Source organism: Artemia sp. Qi Xiang Cuo, chromosome 12 (genome assembly GCF_049724085.1).
Source record: "Artemia sp. Qi Xiang Cuo chromosome 12, ASM4972408v1, whole genome shotgun sequence".
Lineage (NCBI taxonomy): Eukaryota > Metazoa > Arthropoda > Branchiopoda > Anostraca > Artemiidae > Artemia > Artemia sp. Qi Xiang Cuo.
Genome location: NC_142805.1, coordinates 43,929,757 through 43,947,671, shown reverse-complemented (window position 1 = coordinate 43,947,671; position 17,915 = coordinate 43,929,757). Strand labels below are relative to the sequence as shown.

The 17,915-nt window shown below is 35.5% G+C and overlaps 1 protein-coding gene across 4 annotated transcripts in view; it reads left to right on the top strand.

The window, feature by feature from the left end:
* The window catches only part of Vkor (Vitamin-K epoxide reductase), a 39,476-nt gene that overhangs the window by 20,298 nt on the left and 1,263 nt on the right, over positions 1-17,915 (top strand). For all 4 annotated transcript variants that reach the window (XM_089098227.1, XM_089098226.1, XM_089098228.1 and 1 more), the window contains exons 2-4: positions 7,500-7,666; positions 10,045-10,154; positions 17,198-17,436. In XM_089098227.1, coding sequence (XP_088954353.1) covers positions 7,500-7,666; positions 10,045-10,154; positions 17,198-17,436 — 516 coding nt within the window. The remainder of the gene's footprint in view (positions 1-7,499; positions 7,667-10,044; positions 10,155-17,197; positions 17,437-17,915) is intronic.

Here is a 17,915-nt window from a genome sequence, read left to right as displayed (position 1 = left end):
CAAAAATAACTTTTAGAAACTTACTCCATATTATAAAATAAGAACTTAATTATTGTACTGTTTTCCTGTATAATATGAATAGCCTGGGGCTGCTTCTGGTCTCATTAAAAGAGGGGCACACTTTTAGAATAGAATAGAATATGATTTATTGGCTAAAATAGCACAAAAGCCAGCATAAGCATGTTAGAATTACAATAATAAATTAGATGTTAGGGTATAATAATAAAACAAAAAATTAAATCAATTATTAAAATGGGAATCAAAATGAGCTGAAACAGCACAAAAGACCAATTTTTTATGTAGTATAGGCTGTCCCCAGTATAATGTTCTTTTTTGAATACTTTCAATTTTAGAACATTGGTCTTTGGTCAACCCAGGGTGCCAAACAGGGCAAGCATATTCCAGACAGGGTCTTATATAAGAACAATAAATTATTTTAAGGTTCTGGATTGATATGGAGAACCGTTTGAGAAGGGAGAAAGATTTAAGGAGAAAACTACCAGACTTAATTAAGTGGGAAATGTGAAAGTTCCATTTAAGGTCATTGTTTAACTGCACACCAAGCATGTAAATTTGTTAAGCAAAGGTAATTATTGATAGGGGGTATGTTTCTAAAAAAAAGAGAATAGTATGAAACAGGTTTTGGGTATGCTTCAGTTCAGTTTAAGATTGTCAAGATCATTCTTTAAATTGTTAATAAGTGAGTCAAGTGTAGCGTCCAAGGTATTAGATTTTTGACAAAGGTTAAGTAATGTCAAATCATCCTCAAATTTAAATGAGTTGTCAAAACTTGGTAGAACATTATTAAAAACAATTAAAAATGCTAAAGGACCTAATTTAGTCCCTTGAGGTGCTCCACAGGAAATCGAGGAAAAACCTGATGAATTACCGTTAGGGAAGACTATACATTGCTCACGGCCAGACAAAAACTAGCTAACATACATAAAACAAACTCTCTTGAAACTAAAACCCTTGCATTATCTATAACTGTCTGATGATCCAAATTGTCAAAGGCTTTGCTAATATCAGCAAAGACAGCCTCAACGTAGGAACTATTCAACTCAAGATGTTTGAAAATAGTGTCAAGTATATAAATTAAGCAATGCATGGTGCTGCGATTTGGCCTAAAGCCAAACTGATTTGGGTTGATTTTATCATGAATATTGTCAAAAAGGAAATTGTAAATAAGACTTTCAAAGATTTTAGAAAAAATGGAGGTTTTTGATATTGGTCTGAAATCAGAGGGAATTTTTGTGGTCTTAGTTTTCGATATAGGAGATATAATAGCTCGTTTAAAACACACTGGAAGAATACCATTTACAAAACATTGGTTAAAAATAACAGTTAGAAGTACACTTAAATACTGGGAACATTCCACAATCAATTTGGTATATCACCTGGGAATACTTTGTGTCAAGAGTTTGAGTCAAGATAAAGAGGGCTCAAAACCCCTATGCCTTCCCAAGGACAGAACATAATTTGCACTTTACTGAAAAAATATAAATGTTTTTACTTTCATAACTTTAATAAATCAAATAATATTAACATTTTGATTACTAAATATCAGTATATGTATATTAAACTGACAATTCAGATTCATTTTTATTTCAGTAAAGTCTAAATCATGTTCTGGCATTGGGAAGGCATAGTGATTTTGAGCCCTGCTCGTGTTAATTTCTGTTCGTTTTGAGTTTGACTGTTATTTATTGTAATTTCTGCTCGTTTTGGGTTTCATTTATTTATCGATGCTTATTTGTGGTAGTCTCACGCTTGGTGGATTATCTGATTTTAATTTTTGCTCATTTTTGGTTTAATAGAGTTCTTTACTTTTCTTTGAAAAACTTATTTTGTGGAAAAAGTTTTTTTAATTAATTTTTGTTCGTTTTATATTGACATAGTCTTTTCAGGGAAAATAACTTTATTGAAAGGGCACTAGCCCTTTCAATTTCCAATCGAATGAGCGCTTTTTGATTTTCTGCAACAACACTTTCTATAAACACCTTATATGCCCCCAGGGTATAACTTACAACCCTTACCCTGAGGGCTGTGGGGGTTGTCATCCTCAAAGACCTAATTTCCAGAAATTTCATCTACGTTGAACAAAACGGCTATCTCAAAATTTTGATTGGATGCATTTGGGGAAATGGTGGGGTGTAGTTGCCCTTCAATCCCTTTCGACTTTTAAAAAGGACACTAGCCCTTTCAATTTCCAATCAAATGAACCGTTTTGAAGCTTATACAACAAGACTTTCTCTAAAAGCCTTATAGTGCCCCCAGGACATAACTTTCAACCCGTGCCCTGAGGGTCATGGGGGAGAGGGTTGTCATCCTCGAAGACCTAATTTCCAGAACTTTCAACTACGTTGAACAAAATGAATATCTCAAAATTTTGATTGGATGTGTTTGGGAAAATGGTGGGCGTGAAAGCGGGGTTAGTTGCTCTTCAATCACTTTCGACTATTAAAAAGGGCCTTACCCGTTTCAATTTCAAATCAAATGAGCCCTTTTTAAAGTTTCAACGACAACTCTTTCTATAAAAACCTCGTTTGCCTAAAGCTGCTGGAGCTGATGGAATTTGTAGTGATCACCTGAAAAATGCACCTGATCTATTGATGGATCACCTCGCTTTGCTTTCAAATCTGCATCTCGCAAAGGATTGTTCCAAGTAATTTCTGTGTCGGAATTACAACTACTATATTGATGAAAAATAAGGATGTGACCCTGTACAATTCTTATAGACCAATTACAGTGTCAAGGTTTTTTAGTAAAGTTTTCGAAAAACTCTTATTGCCATCGATTGCCTCAAAATGTCTAGTGGGAAGCAAGCAGCTTGGGTTCTGAACTCATGTTGGCTGTGCCATAGCTCACCGTATTATACGGACTATTATGTGCAGAGCTTCTGCGAAAGGTTTTTCTGTGTTTACCTGCAGTGTTGACATCTCTGCCGCTTTTGATAGTATTTTGCACTCTCAACCGTTGTTATAACTTCTGGATTACGGCGTTGATCCTTACATAGTGTCTATTCTACAGTTTTGGCACAGTAATACAGTTATCCGTATTGTGTTCCCTATTGTGCAAAATAATTGTCCGATTCTTTCGGAAGGTGTACCTCTGCTTAAAGGTTTAAGACAGGGTTCTTGTTTAGGCCCAACTGTATTCAATGGCGCCACATATACTGCCACTAAAGAGTTGAAGGGAACTTTCAACCTTGATGAGCTAGAAATCAGTTATTTGTCATATGCTGATGACTTACTGCTACTTAGCTTTTCTATTTCCGGGCTATGGGATAACCTTGCTAAGATTGTTGAACTTTTTAAGTTTATTGGCCTTGCTGTAAATGTATCTAAATCAGAGTTTTGCATATTTAACTTGCCTGCAAAGTATAGTTTTTCTACTTCGCTAGATATCGAAGATATTGTTATTTATGAATCGGATCGTTTGGGGTATCTAGGCATTGATTATGGTCCTACAACTAGATCCACTATCGGGCTTATTAAAAATAATGTGTCTCTGTGTCTTGCAAAATGTTATGCAAAAGCAGTAAGCTTGAGAAATAAATCGACGAAATAAATGAGAAATAAAAGTGTTAATAAATCGACTCTTGCTAAAATATTCAACGCTGTAGTTACGCCTTCTATTCTATATATATCCCCACTTTGGGAGTTACTAAAAGTTACGCAAAAACGACAGCTACGTACCCATTGTTATAAGTTGGCAAACTTTTTGTTACGTTTGCCCTTGTGGTTTTCAAATAGTTATATTAGCAGCTGTTATGGAATAATTGACCCAGTGACTAAAATTGGTGAGATAGATGCAAGAGCTTGCCGCCGAGTTTCTTGCTGACTCACCTCTAACTCGTCTTGTACTGCAATTGTAAGTTAGTGTTTTTTTTTTTTTTTTTTTTTTTTTTTTTTTTTTTTTTTTTTTTTACTCCGCTTATTTGTCTCCATTTTTAAAGTGGGCAGAAAATAATTTATTATTATTGGGTCCCAAGTCACTATAATTTGAATCCAGCTGGAAAGACAGACATCAAAGCTCATTATGAACGTCAGAGAACAAAATAATGTACCAAGTTCTTAGATATTTATAAAATATTACCAGCTAACCTTCCAGAAATAACAGTTTATGTTTGTATTTCAATAAAGTGCAAGTAACACTGGTCTTTAGAAGGCACAGAGGGCATTAGCTCTACTCCTGTTGGTGGTAGTTTCTGTTCACTTTAAATTTAACTTTTCTAAGGTTTAACAAAGGTTTTGGAATTTTAAATCGGCTAGTGAACCGCAATATTTTTACACTTAAGTTTCTTGGGATAACAATTGGTGTCAGAATGTCTAGTGTTACTGACAGTGGGGGCAAGATGTTGGCAGTCAGAACATGGGGCTGGGAGAGCACATTCGTCTTTTTTGGGGTAACGATTATTGTCAGTTAGGTTAGTAGAGTTATTGGAGTGGTTTCTGGTTGAGAGTTAGGAAAGTTAGTACCTATTCATTATGGAATAACTTGCATCTGAAAAATCTCTCAAACCTGAATTACTTTTTGTTTTTACAGCAATAGGGTACGACAAAGTCAAATGGGTGGGCTTATGATGGGGAGGTAGGATAGTGCTTGAAAAATTTTGGAGAGTTGGGCTGTCTGGGAGGGAAGAGAGCGGGACCATACATGTTTTGGAAAATGGAGAAAGAGGGTATGGGTATGAAGGCAATGAGATCCTCTAGATAAGTTTATGGTTGGATGGAATTGGTGAACTAGTGACTGCCTCGGGGGCTTTCTTGTATTTGAACGATGGTCCAATAACTTATTTCTATTATTTTAGTGAACTATTATTTAGTCCAATAATGAAATGGGAATTAGAAGAAATTGTTTAGTCCAGTGAATTTTTTGCTGAGCTTTTTTTAGGTCCATGCCTAATCTAACCCCTATGTCTGGGGGAGGCGTATAATTTTAGTCATAAGAGACCTATAAGAAGGGATTGGAGGTCACAAACCGAAATTGGTCAAAGACAGAATGTAGCGTCCTAGCGAATCCTATTGAGGATCTATAACCATTCCAGCCTATCTGGGATAAATAGCCATAACATTTTAGTTATCAGGATATATACACAAAAAGAGTTAATGACTTTGAAAGAGTAACCCTTACTGAAAAGCACAGTATAAAGATATAGCAGTAAGTTTACTGCAAATAATTTCTAGCTCTTCATTTTTGGTGCGAACAAACAGCTCCTCCCACATATTCTTGTATTAGCGTGTACAAACAACTCCTCTCATTTAATCCGCAATCAGCGGTCCAATTACCCTGGAACACGTGTTTTGGCAGAAACTTTCTCAAAATGCCTTTGAAACCAACTTGAAACTTCGAAACCTACTTTTAATTCCTAAAAACATCTCATAATAACATTGCACTACTAATTACTGATTTTTATATATGTATTGTAATAAATTAATTTAAAATTAGTTTCTTCAAAATTTAGTGTTCCAACGTTGAAGCCAAGTTTCGCGTTCAAGAGAAATCTTACTTGTCTACCCGTGAAAAGATCTAATGTCACTTTTGTTTTTACGTTCTCCGGAACACTCGCACCTAGGTCCGGGTTTTTATAATGGATGAGATAGGGAAAGATCATACTGCCTATAATTTATATACTGTGCTGAAAATTAACCGTTAACGCCTTTGCTATATCTTATAATGTTTGGTTCAACGTTTGTGGGGGAAAGTGGGAGGACGTTATTATGTTTTGTCATAAGTACATCTTTCAGATTGGAATGTCATGTTTTAACTAAACCGGGTAAAAAGTGGGGGCTAATAGTTAGAATTTAGAAGAAATAGGGTGGTTGCGGAGCAGATCAGTTTGATGAACACTACGGGATAATTTATAATATGAACTTTCACACAGCCAAAACATCTTCCACTTGAAAGTTTTTACAAATATCAACATGACAAATTACAACTTGCAAAAACTATTTGTGCAAAGGCTCAAAACATAAAATTTATAGTTAGTAGACTTATATTTTCTGTATAGGAAACTAAACCAAAACATTAGTTGGCAACACTTCATTCATTTCAAAAGTGTCTCTTTCTTGAATGTCTGGTTTCATTGGTAAGCAGTTTTTGTCAGCATTAGGGGCTTCATTCTCAATTTTCATATATATATATATATATATATATATATATATATATATATATATATATATATATATATATATATATATATATATATATATATATATATATATATATATATATATATATATATTTATATATATTTATATATATTTATATATATATATATATATAGGAACTGTTTTGGTAGTAAATCAGGAGTTAAGCCGCTATCCCCATGTAAATGGATCATTTTGATGGACTTTGTCCCAAAGAACACGACAAAGGCAATGGGAGAACACGGAATCAAACAGGGAAGTAAAACTCTCCTAAACTTAAACTATGGTAATGATTTAAGCACCCTAGATGGAAAGATTAGCAAAATGAATGAACTTTTAGAGGTTTTCCGAGTTCAAGGTGCAAGAATAGATTTGAAAATGAATGTTAAGAAAACTAAGTCGCTAAGATTTGGAATATGTGACGATGAAAAGGTGATGTTTGATAGCGAGAACATCTGTCAAGTGGACAGATTAACTCACCTAGGTAGTATTATTAGTGGAAACCGTGAGTGGAGTGAATATGTTAAAAAAAAATAGTCAAGGCCCAGTGTGTTTCTTTCCACACTTGAAAGAAGTTTGGAAGACTAGGAAGATAAGTCTGCGAGCCGAGATTAGAATACCGGAAGTTACAATGATGACAGTGGTCAAGTATGCTTCTGAGGTGTGGGCGCTCTGAAAGACAGAGCAGGGTTTGCTAGATGGTTTCCAGAGAAATTACCAACAGATTGTTTTGGGTACCCTACTGACTGACCGTATCTCAAACAGGAAGCTGTGCGAAAACTGTGATTCGATTCCGCTTTCTGGGGCTATAATGAGAGAAAGGTTGAGATGGCTAGGACACGTTCTGTGGATGAAGTATGATAGATTGCCAAAGATTGTCCTTGTCAGTCAACCGTCTAGGGCCAAACAAAAAGCAGGTCGTCCTCGAATAGGGTAGGAGGGTGTCGCAAGAAAAGATTTAAGGTTCCCTTAAATCTTTTCTTTTGACATCCTCCTACTTCTTGGGAGAGTGTAAAGAGGAAGGCTTTGAAATGATTGGGATGGAGGGGGACAGTGCGTAGCTGTGTTGGCCTCAGGTGGCTTGGTGATGCAGTGAGTTGGTAGTAGTAGTATAACATGACTATTCAAACATAATGTGTTTAAACATAACATAATTTTGTCTGAAGAGCTTATCTGCCTCAGCATCCACATAAAGAACACGTAGGCTACATCTGATGTTGCGTGAAAAGTTTTTACTAGATACCCTTTTATAGATCCTGTCTCCCATGAGACATATCCAAAGAGAACTACCTTGTCTCCCAAGATTATTGATTTTATACTTTATAAATTATTCGAATTTGATTTTAGGAAAACATGGTTTCAATTCGATTTGCTTCTGTACTATTTTCTCTTGGAGGTATTCTGATATCTCTGTATGCCCATAGAGTTGAGAACTCGAAAGCAGAGGACCCTTTGTATGAACCTTTGTGTGACCTTGGAGAGAACATGAAATGCAGTGATGCCCTAACATCTGAGTAAGTAAATTTTTAAGTCTTAATTGCTTTAATACAGCTATTCAATGTTGCCAGCTGCCGCCTGTCAAAGGAAAAAAAGCCAAAGCATTAAACATCGGCCAGATTCCTCAAAAATACTTCAACTGAAGAATAGAGAAAAAAAATATACAGGTAGAGTATGTGCAATATAGTGTTCATTTGACTGTTTTTATTTAACCAGGACATTTTTCAAACAGCTTCCATTATTATTAATGAATATTAAAGGGAAGATGAAATTTATTAGTCAATAAAGATTTTTATTCTAAATATAAAACTCAACAAGAGGATTTGATGAATAAGGCAACTTAGAGGCTCATATACCGGGTCTCCCAGTCAGCAAGAATCGTTCATGGCGGGATAATAGAGAACGTTTATGCGCACTGCGACATTCATATGTTTGATTGCACGCGAATATGATTTCTGAGGAAAAGGACGATCATTGTTGATTGATTTTTTTTAAGGAAAGATAAATTTTGTAACAGCTCAAATGCAGTTACTCGTAAAAATTTAAGATAAAAAATTTAATTATCCCAAATCAGTTATCGGTGATTGATATAATCCAAGGCTCGGGCACGTGCGCATGAATTTTTCTCGGAAATCCTTCAAAACAGCAAATAAAAGGCGCATTATATTGCGTAGCATCTATAAAAACCAAAAGCGCACATATCAAGAAATAAAGACTCGCCCTACATTGCAAATTGTAACCTACGAGCACGCCTAAGAAAAAAACTTTTCCAGAACCTCATCCACTCATAAAGAAACATCTCAATGGACATTCTTATCACCCTATTTCAAACTCTTCAATTTTTTCAACGATTATGGAAAGAGTAATTGTTTATGTGGTCTAAAATTATTTTGAAAATAATAACCTGTGGCGTACAGCACAGCACGGTTTTAGGAAAAATAGATCTTGTAATACTCAGTTAATGGAACGCAAAATTATGGGAGTGGATACAGAACTGGCCTGGGTTACAGATTTCCTAACAGGTCACAGAATGTTTGTCTTTATTTAAACAGTACAGTGTTTTGAATGGAGTCCCTCAGGGTAGTTGCTTGGGACCAGTTTAATTTTGTATAAACTAATTTCTAAAAGAGCCTAAACTAATTTCTTTGAGGTAGGAAAGGGTCGAAGAATCCTTAAGTTATTGTCATCAGGAAAATTATACAAAGTTTGATAATTTTCCTGATGACAATAACTTTGCAGGCTGGAAAAGACCAGGTACAAGTAAGGGATTACATCATCTTGCTTAACAGTTTATATTATCCACGGGACAGGTCTAGACATTCACCACAAGTCCAATTCTCACAAATTTCACACTTTATGACTGATAATCTTTCATCCAATTCAGTAGAGCATGCTGTACACCTATCATGGCCTTTAACTGGATTGAAATGTTTGTGCTTTGACTTCCTCGACACATTGGTTACAAATAGGCCTGTTTTATTTAAAACTAAATACTGGTCAGGCTCACTACCTTGGCAATTTAAATTCTTATTTTTCTGCTAGATTCAGAAAAAAAGCATCAAACACCACCTAGGTACAAACAATATTAACGCCACCTATATCATAATTTTTAGTTTTATGGGTAAGAAAACTTGAGTCAATAGAGCAAAGCTGGGGCGCCAAACAAATCAATGTAAAAAAAAAGTTCGGGGGCAAGCTTATAGTTTTATGCAATCTTTGATGTAAGACACCATCAAAATAATACACTTAGACTTGGCAAATTTAACAATCCTTTGGGTCAGAGCTTGTCAATGTTTCACCACACCATCTTCTCAAAGTTTTTTTTTCCAATTTTGCTCTTCCGTTGAACAACACTTCCCTATTTGAAATCAAAATATTTAAACTGTAGTTAGATAGTTTTTCACTGTCTCTGTCAAATTTTATTTACTCATTTTAAACTTTATTTTGCATTTTTTCTTGTTCTCCTACCACAACTTTGGGCGAGGAGGGTCAGATGCTCTTTCTAGCAGTTTCCCGTGTAGTTTCCCAAAAGTCTCTGAATACAAGACAAAAAAGAAAACTTGAATTCAGATGGAACATTCGCAATCAAAAATAATTTAATGTATATTTTGATGGATTCGACAGGTATACAGCGCATAGGGATATTTGTAATGCGTATAAAATCTTAAACAATAGACAGACCGTATGTTCACGGCACAAGAAAACAAATTGAATCATCTGATACACCCCCCCCCCTCTCTCTCTCCAAAAAAATAAATCAAGAAACGTTAGTGTTTTAAGCACTAAAAAATTCTTAGGATAATTCATAAACACATGGAAGCTGCTAGGAAGCAAAATGAACCGTGTAATGTTAAAAACTTCCGACTGAAATAGATTTCTTTTTACATTCTCCTAGGTACTCGAGAGGTTTTGGATTTCTTGGAGACTTGCTTGGAAATGATTCTCCTCTTGTACAGCCTAATAGTGTTTATGGAATTGGATTTTATTCAGTCATTTTGGTTTTGAGTGAGTAACTTTATATATTAGTTAATTTTTATTATTTAGTTGTTTTCAGTTGATCAATTTCAGATTTGCCAAAAAAAGAAAAAAAAAACATCGTCGAAATGTCATTACCGACAGATTAGCTAGTTTTAATTTTGTGGTGAGGTATGGGAACCAAAATAAACGCTCTAGGGTTGAAATGCCTGCCACCTATAATTCTTGTTTTTTAGCCACTCCATATGAACACGTGCTCATAGAAACTTGGGAGGAGGCTCATTTTTTTTTTTTTTTTAAATAAAAAAGGGTTTAATCATCAACCAAAAATAACAAAATCCATAAGCTAAGCTTGTAAAGGAGATCACTACCCCAAATAGGCCTAAAAAAAAAAAAAATTAAAAAAAAAAAAAATAATAATGAAAAAAAAAAAACTATTACATAAAAATAACTAATAAGCGACTGTACCACCCCTACTCAATAATATCTCATCAATTCTCAATATTCAACATGTTAATCCTTGTCCTTCTCAATCCATCAACCAAACACAAAAATAAAAAAAAATAAAAAAATTAGCAAACTGAAGGCAAAAGAGACCGGAGAACTGACTCACTCACTCCCATATACCCTATAACAATGTTCTTTTAACAGACTTCTAAATTCAGAAACATCCGTCACCTTCTTTATCCCTTCTGGCAGACTATTCCAAGCACGAGGGCTAACATGGTGGATACAAAACATTGACCTAGTTGTCACAGGCTTAGGTAGTCTGAATTCATTCGAAAGTCTTAAACTATAAGAATGAAAACTAGAAACAGGCAGAAAAAAATCTTGAAAACAAATTGGTAGCATTTTATTCTGATGTTTAAACATAAAAAGAGCATTATAAAACTTAATCAATCCAAATAGTGGAACAATATGTAGTTCAGCATACCTTGCTCTAACCGAGGAACGCTTATCATCTCCAGTAAGTACTCTTGCAGCTTTATTCTGTAATACTCTAATCTGCGATAAATGACCCACAAACGTTGAAGGCCAATATACAATAAATCAAATACGGATGAATAAGGGAGAAATAAAAAATTCTGAGAACCGGTCTAGGGAAAGTACGCTTTAGCTTCCTTATAATTCCCAAATTTTGGACAACTCTAGCTGCAATTTGATTAATATGGTCTTTGAAACTCAAGCACTCATGAACTATCACTCCATAAAACTTCACTGCTCTGACACGTTCTATAGCATTCCCATCAAGTTCTAGTTTCTCTATCCAGGGATAGTAATTTACACTTCTATCGTAAATCACAAAATGACTTTTCTTGTGGTTTAATTTAAGTTTATTAACTCTCATCCATTTCTCTATTTGTTCCATTCCCTTTTTCAGAACTAGTAGAAGTTCTCTTTCTGTCCTCGCAGCAACTGTAAAATGTGTATCGTCAGCGAAACTAGGAATTATAATTCTGCTACCGCGATGCCCTTTATCCGAAATATTTATATCTTCAATGCACCGGTAAATATCGTTTATATAAATCAAAAATAAAAGAGGTCCCAAAACTGACCCTAGAGGAACGCCAGCCTTGACTCTCTGCGGGCTAGAGGTCTCACTTTTGATTTGAACAATCTGCATACGTTCACTCAGGAATGATCTAACAAGTTCCAAAAAATTTTCACGGATACCACAATTATCTAACTTCTTTACTAAAATTTCATAATCCACACAATCAAAGGCTTTCATTATGTCAAGGAAAACTGATGCCACTTTAAGACTACGATCTAACTGATCATTAACAAATTTCTTCAAGAAGATCACTGCTTGCTCAGTTTACATTTTTTTCCTAAATACAAACTGACTTGATCGAAAAAAAAGACCTAGATTCTAGGAATGTACCCATTCTTACATTTATTAGTCTCTCTATTATTCTAGAAATAACAGGAAGAAGCGAAATAGGCATACAAGTATCTAAATTTCCACTATCACCCCCTTTAAAAAGCGGTTTCACTTTCACTTCAGACAATCGGGGAAAATACATGACTTAAAACACTCATTTATTAGCATTATCAACTGACTAGAAACAATAGGATAAATAACACGGAAAGCTTTCACAGTCATGAGATCCGATCCTGCTGCACTGTTTTTCATATTTTTAACCACTTCACACAACTCACTTAATTTAACCGGCTTTAAATAAGCAGATACTTCGCTCTTGTCAGGCAGGAATTGTGTAAAATCGCCATCCTCAGCCAGGACTGGAATACTGGATCCTACATTAAGGCCCACATTGGAGAAATGCTCACAAACTGAATTGCAACTCACACTGTCTGGAAGCTCCGAGGGAGACCGACTAGGGTTCGTAACAGATATTATAAGTTTCCAAGTCTTGCCTGAATTTCCCTCAGCTTCTTTAAACTTAAAAGCAAAATAATCCGTTTTAGCTTTCCGAAGGAGACAATTTAGCATGTTATTATATGCTTTATAATCATCCCTAGTAGTTGTCCCTTTATTTTGGATCAATTCCTTATATAAATGGTTTCGCCTTCTCATACTTAAGAGTAGACTCTTATTAATCCATGGTTTCTTTGCTGATTCATATCTGTAAACTCTTTTAGGTTTAACACATTTCTGAAGTAAACCTGTTAATGTCCCGTGCCATTTTTCAAATTTCCGATTGATATCATATTCCTCTTGTAGAAAAATGAATTCAGTCTTATCAACTTCTAATTTAAAACGGGCAACAACCTCAGAATTAATAATAGGCCTAATGACATTACAGCGATGTCCCTTATTCAGCTGTAGGACTTGCGGTATTGATATCATTACTCCAAAATGATCTGAAACACTATTAACCACAACAGCAGGTGACTTATATTCAGTATTTACAAATATGTTATCCAATATTGACGCAGAATTCTCAGTAATTCTTGTACAGATATTTATAGTAGGCTTCAGCCCGTAGCATTAGATTGTAATTTTCCATGGCCCTTTCCAAGGTCGAAAGCCATTGGAGGGCAACCAGTCCCCTCCCTCCATGCTGGACATTTTTTTTGGGCATCCTTATAAACTGGAAGGGAAAAGTCAATGGATCGTTTTATGGCTGGTTGGGTCGGTGGTTGGTTTTCCAATCATAAAAAGCGCTTATTTAAGCCCAATGTTCAAAAGCTTTTCTATTAAAGGTCCTTCGGATCGATTTTTCAAGTATATCCTAGAATTCCTGCCAAATCGCAAAATGCTGTTTCCTGCTTTTAAAAACTTTTTTTTTTTTGTGGAATATAATCTACTTCATACGTGAATGTTGGATAACGAACTTGAGATAATTCTTGAATATTTTGCGTATCCAGTTATGGTGTTCTCTCTGAAGGGTTATCCCATCAAGCCATCTGTCGATTCTTTTAAATGAAAGCTTAATAGTTACATTAAAAGTGACGATCAAATCTGGTGTAGAATCAGCTCATAGATCCAGTCAATGTTACAACCAAATAATGCATTCCTAATGGGGAGCTTGGTTCATAGTTGTTCGGTTTCACGAACGTAAGAATTAGTTGAAAGTGTTTTAATTCCCTGAAAGGCCGATGATAAATCCCAAGATAAAACAAGACAGCAAATAAAAAATAAAGCTAGAAAGAGCTACCTTTTCAAACAAAAAGTAAAACTAGCAAAACAGCTAGCAAGGAAATAGAGGTTATACCAAAATATATTTCTCTCCTAGTGTTGTTCTGATCGAACACATGGTCCAAGAATATCGAGAAAGGTGTCATTCAAACAGAAATTGAGAACGTCGATGGTCTTTTTAAGTAGCCAAATAGATTGCAGCTCATCAAATTAACGTATCGGTCCGTTCTGTAGGGCATAACAGAAGCTTTGACCCCAAAATGGCTAAGTGCTATCAAGTAAAAGAGTGAAATAGTTAATTGATTTAAAATTTTCGAAATACTATTTATTAAAAATATCATCATCTATCTAGCTTTTTACTTAATTGTGTTCTTCCTGGATGTCACAATCTTTTATTTCTACTATGTTTTTTATTAATGAAAAAAGACTTTTCCTAAACAGAGGTTTTTTCAAAGAAAAGTAGAGAGCCTTGTTAAACTTATGACCAGTAGAAACAAGGTGCTATGATAATTCAAACCCAAAACGACCAGAGATTACTATTAATATAATGTCACAAATAGTTGTAATCGGAAGTATTCATAGTTGTAAGCATTTGCAGTCGCATGTAGCAACAGTCGCAAGTAGTCACAGTGGCAAGTAGTCGTGGTCCCGGTTACAGTTACTCGTAGTTCAAGTCGCAAGTAGTCGTAATTGAAGTCGCAAGTAGTCATAGTCATACTCGCAAATAAACGCAATCGTTAGTAGTCACAGTTACAGTAGTAGCAATAGTAGCAATAGTGGCCCTGAAAATTTCACGTTAATACCCTCAGCCGCTCCTAAGATATTGCAGATTCGCCCTTTTGATAATCTGGACATGTGGCATGCCTCATCCAGTATGCACATAATGTGCTTTGATTTTGTTCAACCCCCTCCCCCCCCCAAAAAAAAAATATATATATATATATTCTGAAAGTAATCACAAGCAAAAGAAGTCGTAGTCAAAAGTAGTCGTAGTCGCAAGTAGTCACAGCTTAAAAAATGGTTAAAATCCTGTATATAAAAAATGGACAAATTACATAATTGACTTTCCTTGTCCTTTGGGCTGTGGGGGGTATGGTATCCCCGGAGGCATTATTGTTAGAGCTTTTGACTATTTGGAACAAAACAACTTTTCGAAATTTTGGTCAGTGTTAAGGTTCGTATCTAAGAGGGGAAGAGGGGGGAGGCTGGTTACCCTTCGATCTCTCTTCAACATTCCCCTCAACATGCCTTGAGAGTTTCACTTAATACCCTCAGTCGTTCTTTAGATATTGCTGTAGTGCTCTTTTCGTCATCATCCTGCATATAGTGTGTTTTTATATTGTTCGATATCTACCTCAACATTTTCTATTTCCCCCAAAGTTATATCCAAAGGCATAGTTATTGGGCCTTTCAATTATGATGGAACAAAATGGCTATCTCAAATTTTTGATCGGACGATTTTGGGAAAAAAGGGGCGGGGGATCTTTTTGGTCACTTAAGAACGGCACTAGAATTTTCAATTTTTATTTGAATGATCCCTCTTACGATGTTATAGGATTCCTAGGACTCCTAGGAAGCATTTTTGGAGACTCGGGATCAAACATGCCCCATTTTCCCGATAACCAACCTTATATATAAACAATGGGCAACTTGCATAAATTTCAATCCTTACCCTAGGGGTATGGGGAGGTATGTCATCCCCGGAGGCATATTTATTTGACCTTTAGACTATTTTGAACGTGATGGGTATTTCAAAATTTTGATTGAATGCCTTTTGGGGGGGGGGCGAAGGGCAGCTAAAAAGACCATGAGAAGGAAGCTGGTCGCCGCCCGACCCCTTCTAATAATTTAATTATTGCATAATTTACATTTCTTGCCCTTGGGGTTGGGGGCATGATGCATGGTAGCCCCGGGGCCATAATTGTTAGAGCCTTTGGCTGTTTTCAACAAAATAGCTTTTCAAAATTTCTGTCAGTGCTAAGGACAGCATCTAAAAGGGGAAGAGGGGGAGCTGGTTGTCATCCATGCATTCTTCAACATCCCCCTTGACATGCCCTGGAAGTTTCAACTTAGTACCCTTAGCCGTTCTTAAGATATTGCAGATACGCCTGCTTGATAAACTGGATGCGCATAGTGTCTTTTGATTTATTTTAACATACCCCTCAATATTCCCAAAGTTTCACTGAACACCCTTAGCCCTTTCGCACACACCCAGATTCAAACTTTCCCCCTTGTTCTAATCATAAACCCTGCATGTAAACAATAAGAAAACTGAATGGTTTATACTCCTTGCCATGGTGCTGTGTGGGGCATGTCATCCGCAGGTCTATAGTTATTAGGTCTCTTAACTATTTGGAACAAAATAGCTTTTTCAAAATTTTGGTCAGTGCTGAGGTGAGGGGGCATTAAAAATGGTAGGGGGGCTGGTTGCCCTACGATCATCCTTAAACATCTTCCTCGACCTACCCTGAAAGTTTCAACTTGATACCCTCAGCTGTTTCTTAGGTATTGTTGCTACTACCTTTTGACAACCAACATAGTCGTAGTGTGTTTTGATTGTGTTTGACAATCCTCTCATTATTTCCTTAAAGTTTCACCTTAATAACTTAAGCTTTTTTGTATACCCAGGGTCAAACATCCCCCTTTTCCCCATAAAAAACCCATATGTTAACAATGGGCAACTTAGCTCAGTAGCTTGAGCGTTCACGGGTGAAAAATATGGTCTAACGTCACACGAATAGGACGGTTCTTTTGGTAGGGAGAGGTTTGGGCTAGATTATATTATTTCAAAATGGAAATGAGCTTTTTGGCCAGAAAAGTGGAATTTCTAAGATTTTGTCTAACTATACAATAAAGTTAAAAATTAAAGAGTATGCAGGGAAATGAAAAAAAAAAACAGTTCAATGAAAAATAAAGAAAATAAGAATTTCATGCTACATTAAAATGAAGTTTCGGGGTTTAGTTTGGCTCGTGAGGATACAATGCTGGTGAAAAAGGAGAATAAGTACTTTTTGGCAATAAATTACAATATCTAGTGGCTTTTTCCGAGCATGGGACCGTATATACAATAAATTTAAGCTTAAAGAGTTCGGAGGGAACAAAAACTCGGATAAAAAAAATAGAAAATGAGAATTTTATAGTAGATGAAAATGGGGCTATGAGGATTTCGGACAAGGGACTATATTATAAAATTCAAGAAAATATGAAAAAATCAAAGTTATGATGAAATTGGGTTAAAATCAGTGAAATCTTTTGTTTTCGAGAATGGGGCAAAATATGTTTTCTCTTGGCCTCGTTTTATGTCCGTCGTTGAACAGGCGACTTGTTGACAAAATTTCTTTTTGAATTATTATAGCCTTTGTTGCTATGTTCGATTCTAAGATTTTACTTGCATGTTAAGTTATGCATCTTCTTTTAAGTGTATTGAGTTTGGATTTATTTCCTTGATTACTATTTTGTCGATTTTTAGGCCTGGTTGGTGGCTATTATGCATCTCTTCTACAGTATATATTGTCGATACTTTCAATTTTGATGTCCGTTTATTTGGGCTACATCTTGTACGCTGTACTGTATGATTTTTGTATTGTATGTGTTAGTACATACATCGTAAATCTCTTGTTGTTTGTGATCAGCTATGTGAAATATAACAGAGCCAAAGGAAAATTTTTGGCACACTCCGCAAAAACTGTCAAAACCGGAAAGAAAAAGGTAAGGAAAAAGACGTTGTTATTTCTTTGAAATTTTTGGAACATTTCTCACCTTTTCCTGAATTGTCGGAGAGCGTTTGATCGATATATTCGCCAGATTTCTATGTGGAACAAGTCTATTTCTCAAACCAAGAATTATTTTTTGGATACGAGCTAGAATTACAAGCTGTTTCGAAGCACCTATAAATTAAAGTTATTAATGACCACAAAAAACATTTTCTGCTTTATTTAACTATAGTCTGAATAGCTTTCTTCTAAACTAAAAACTTATAAATCATAAAGATTTTTGTTTTCAAAATGCACAACCGCGACGGAAGATGAGAAAAAATGGTATCAATTGGGAAGGTAAAACTCCCCTAGACTTATATTATGCAAATGATCTGACTGCCCTAGATAAAATATTAGGGAGGTGAATGAATTTTTGGAGCTTTAGAGAGTTCAGGGCGCAAAAATTATGTTTGAAAATTAATGTTCGGAAGA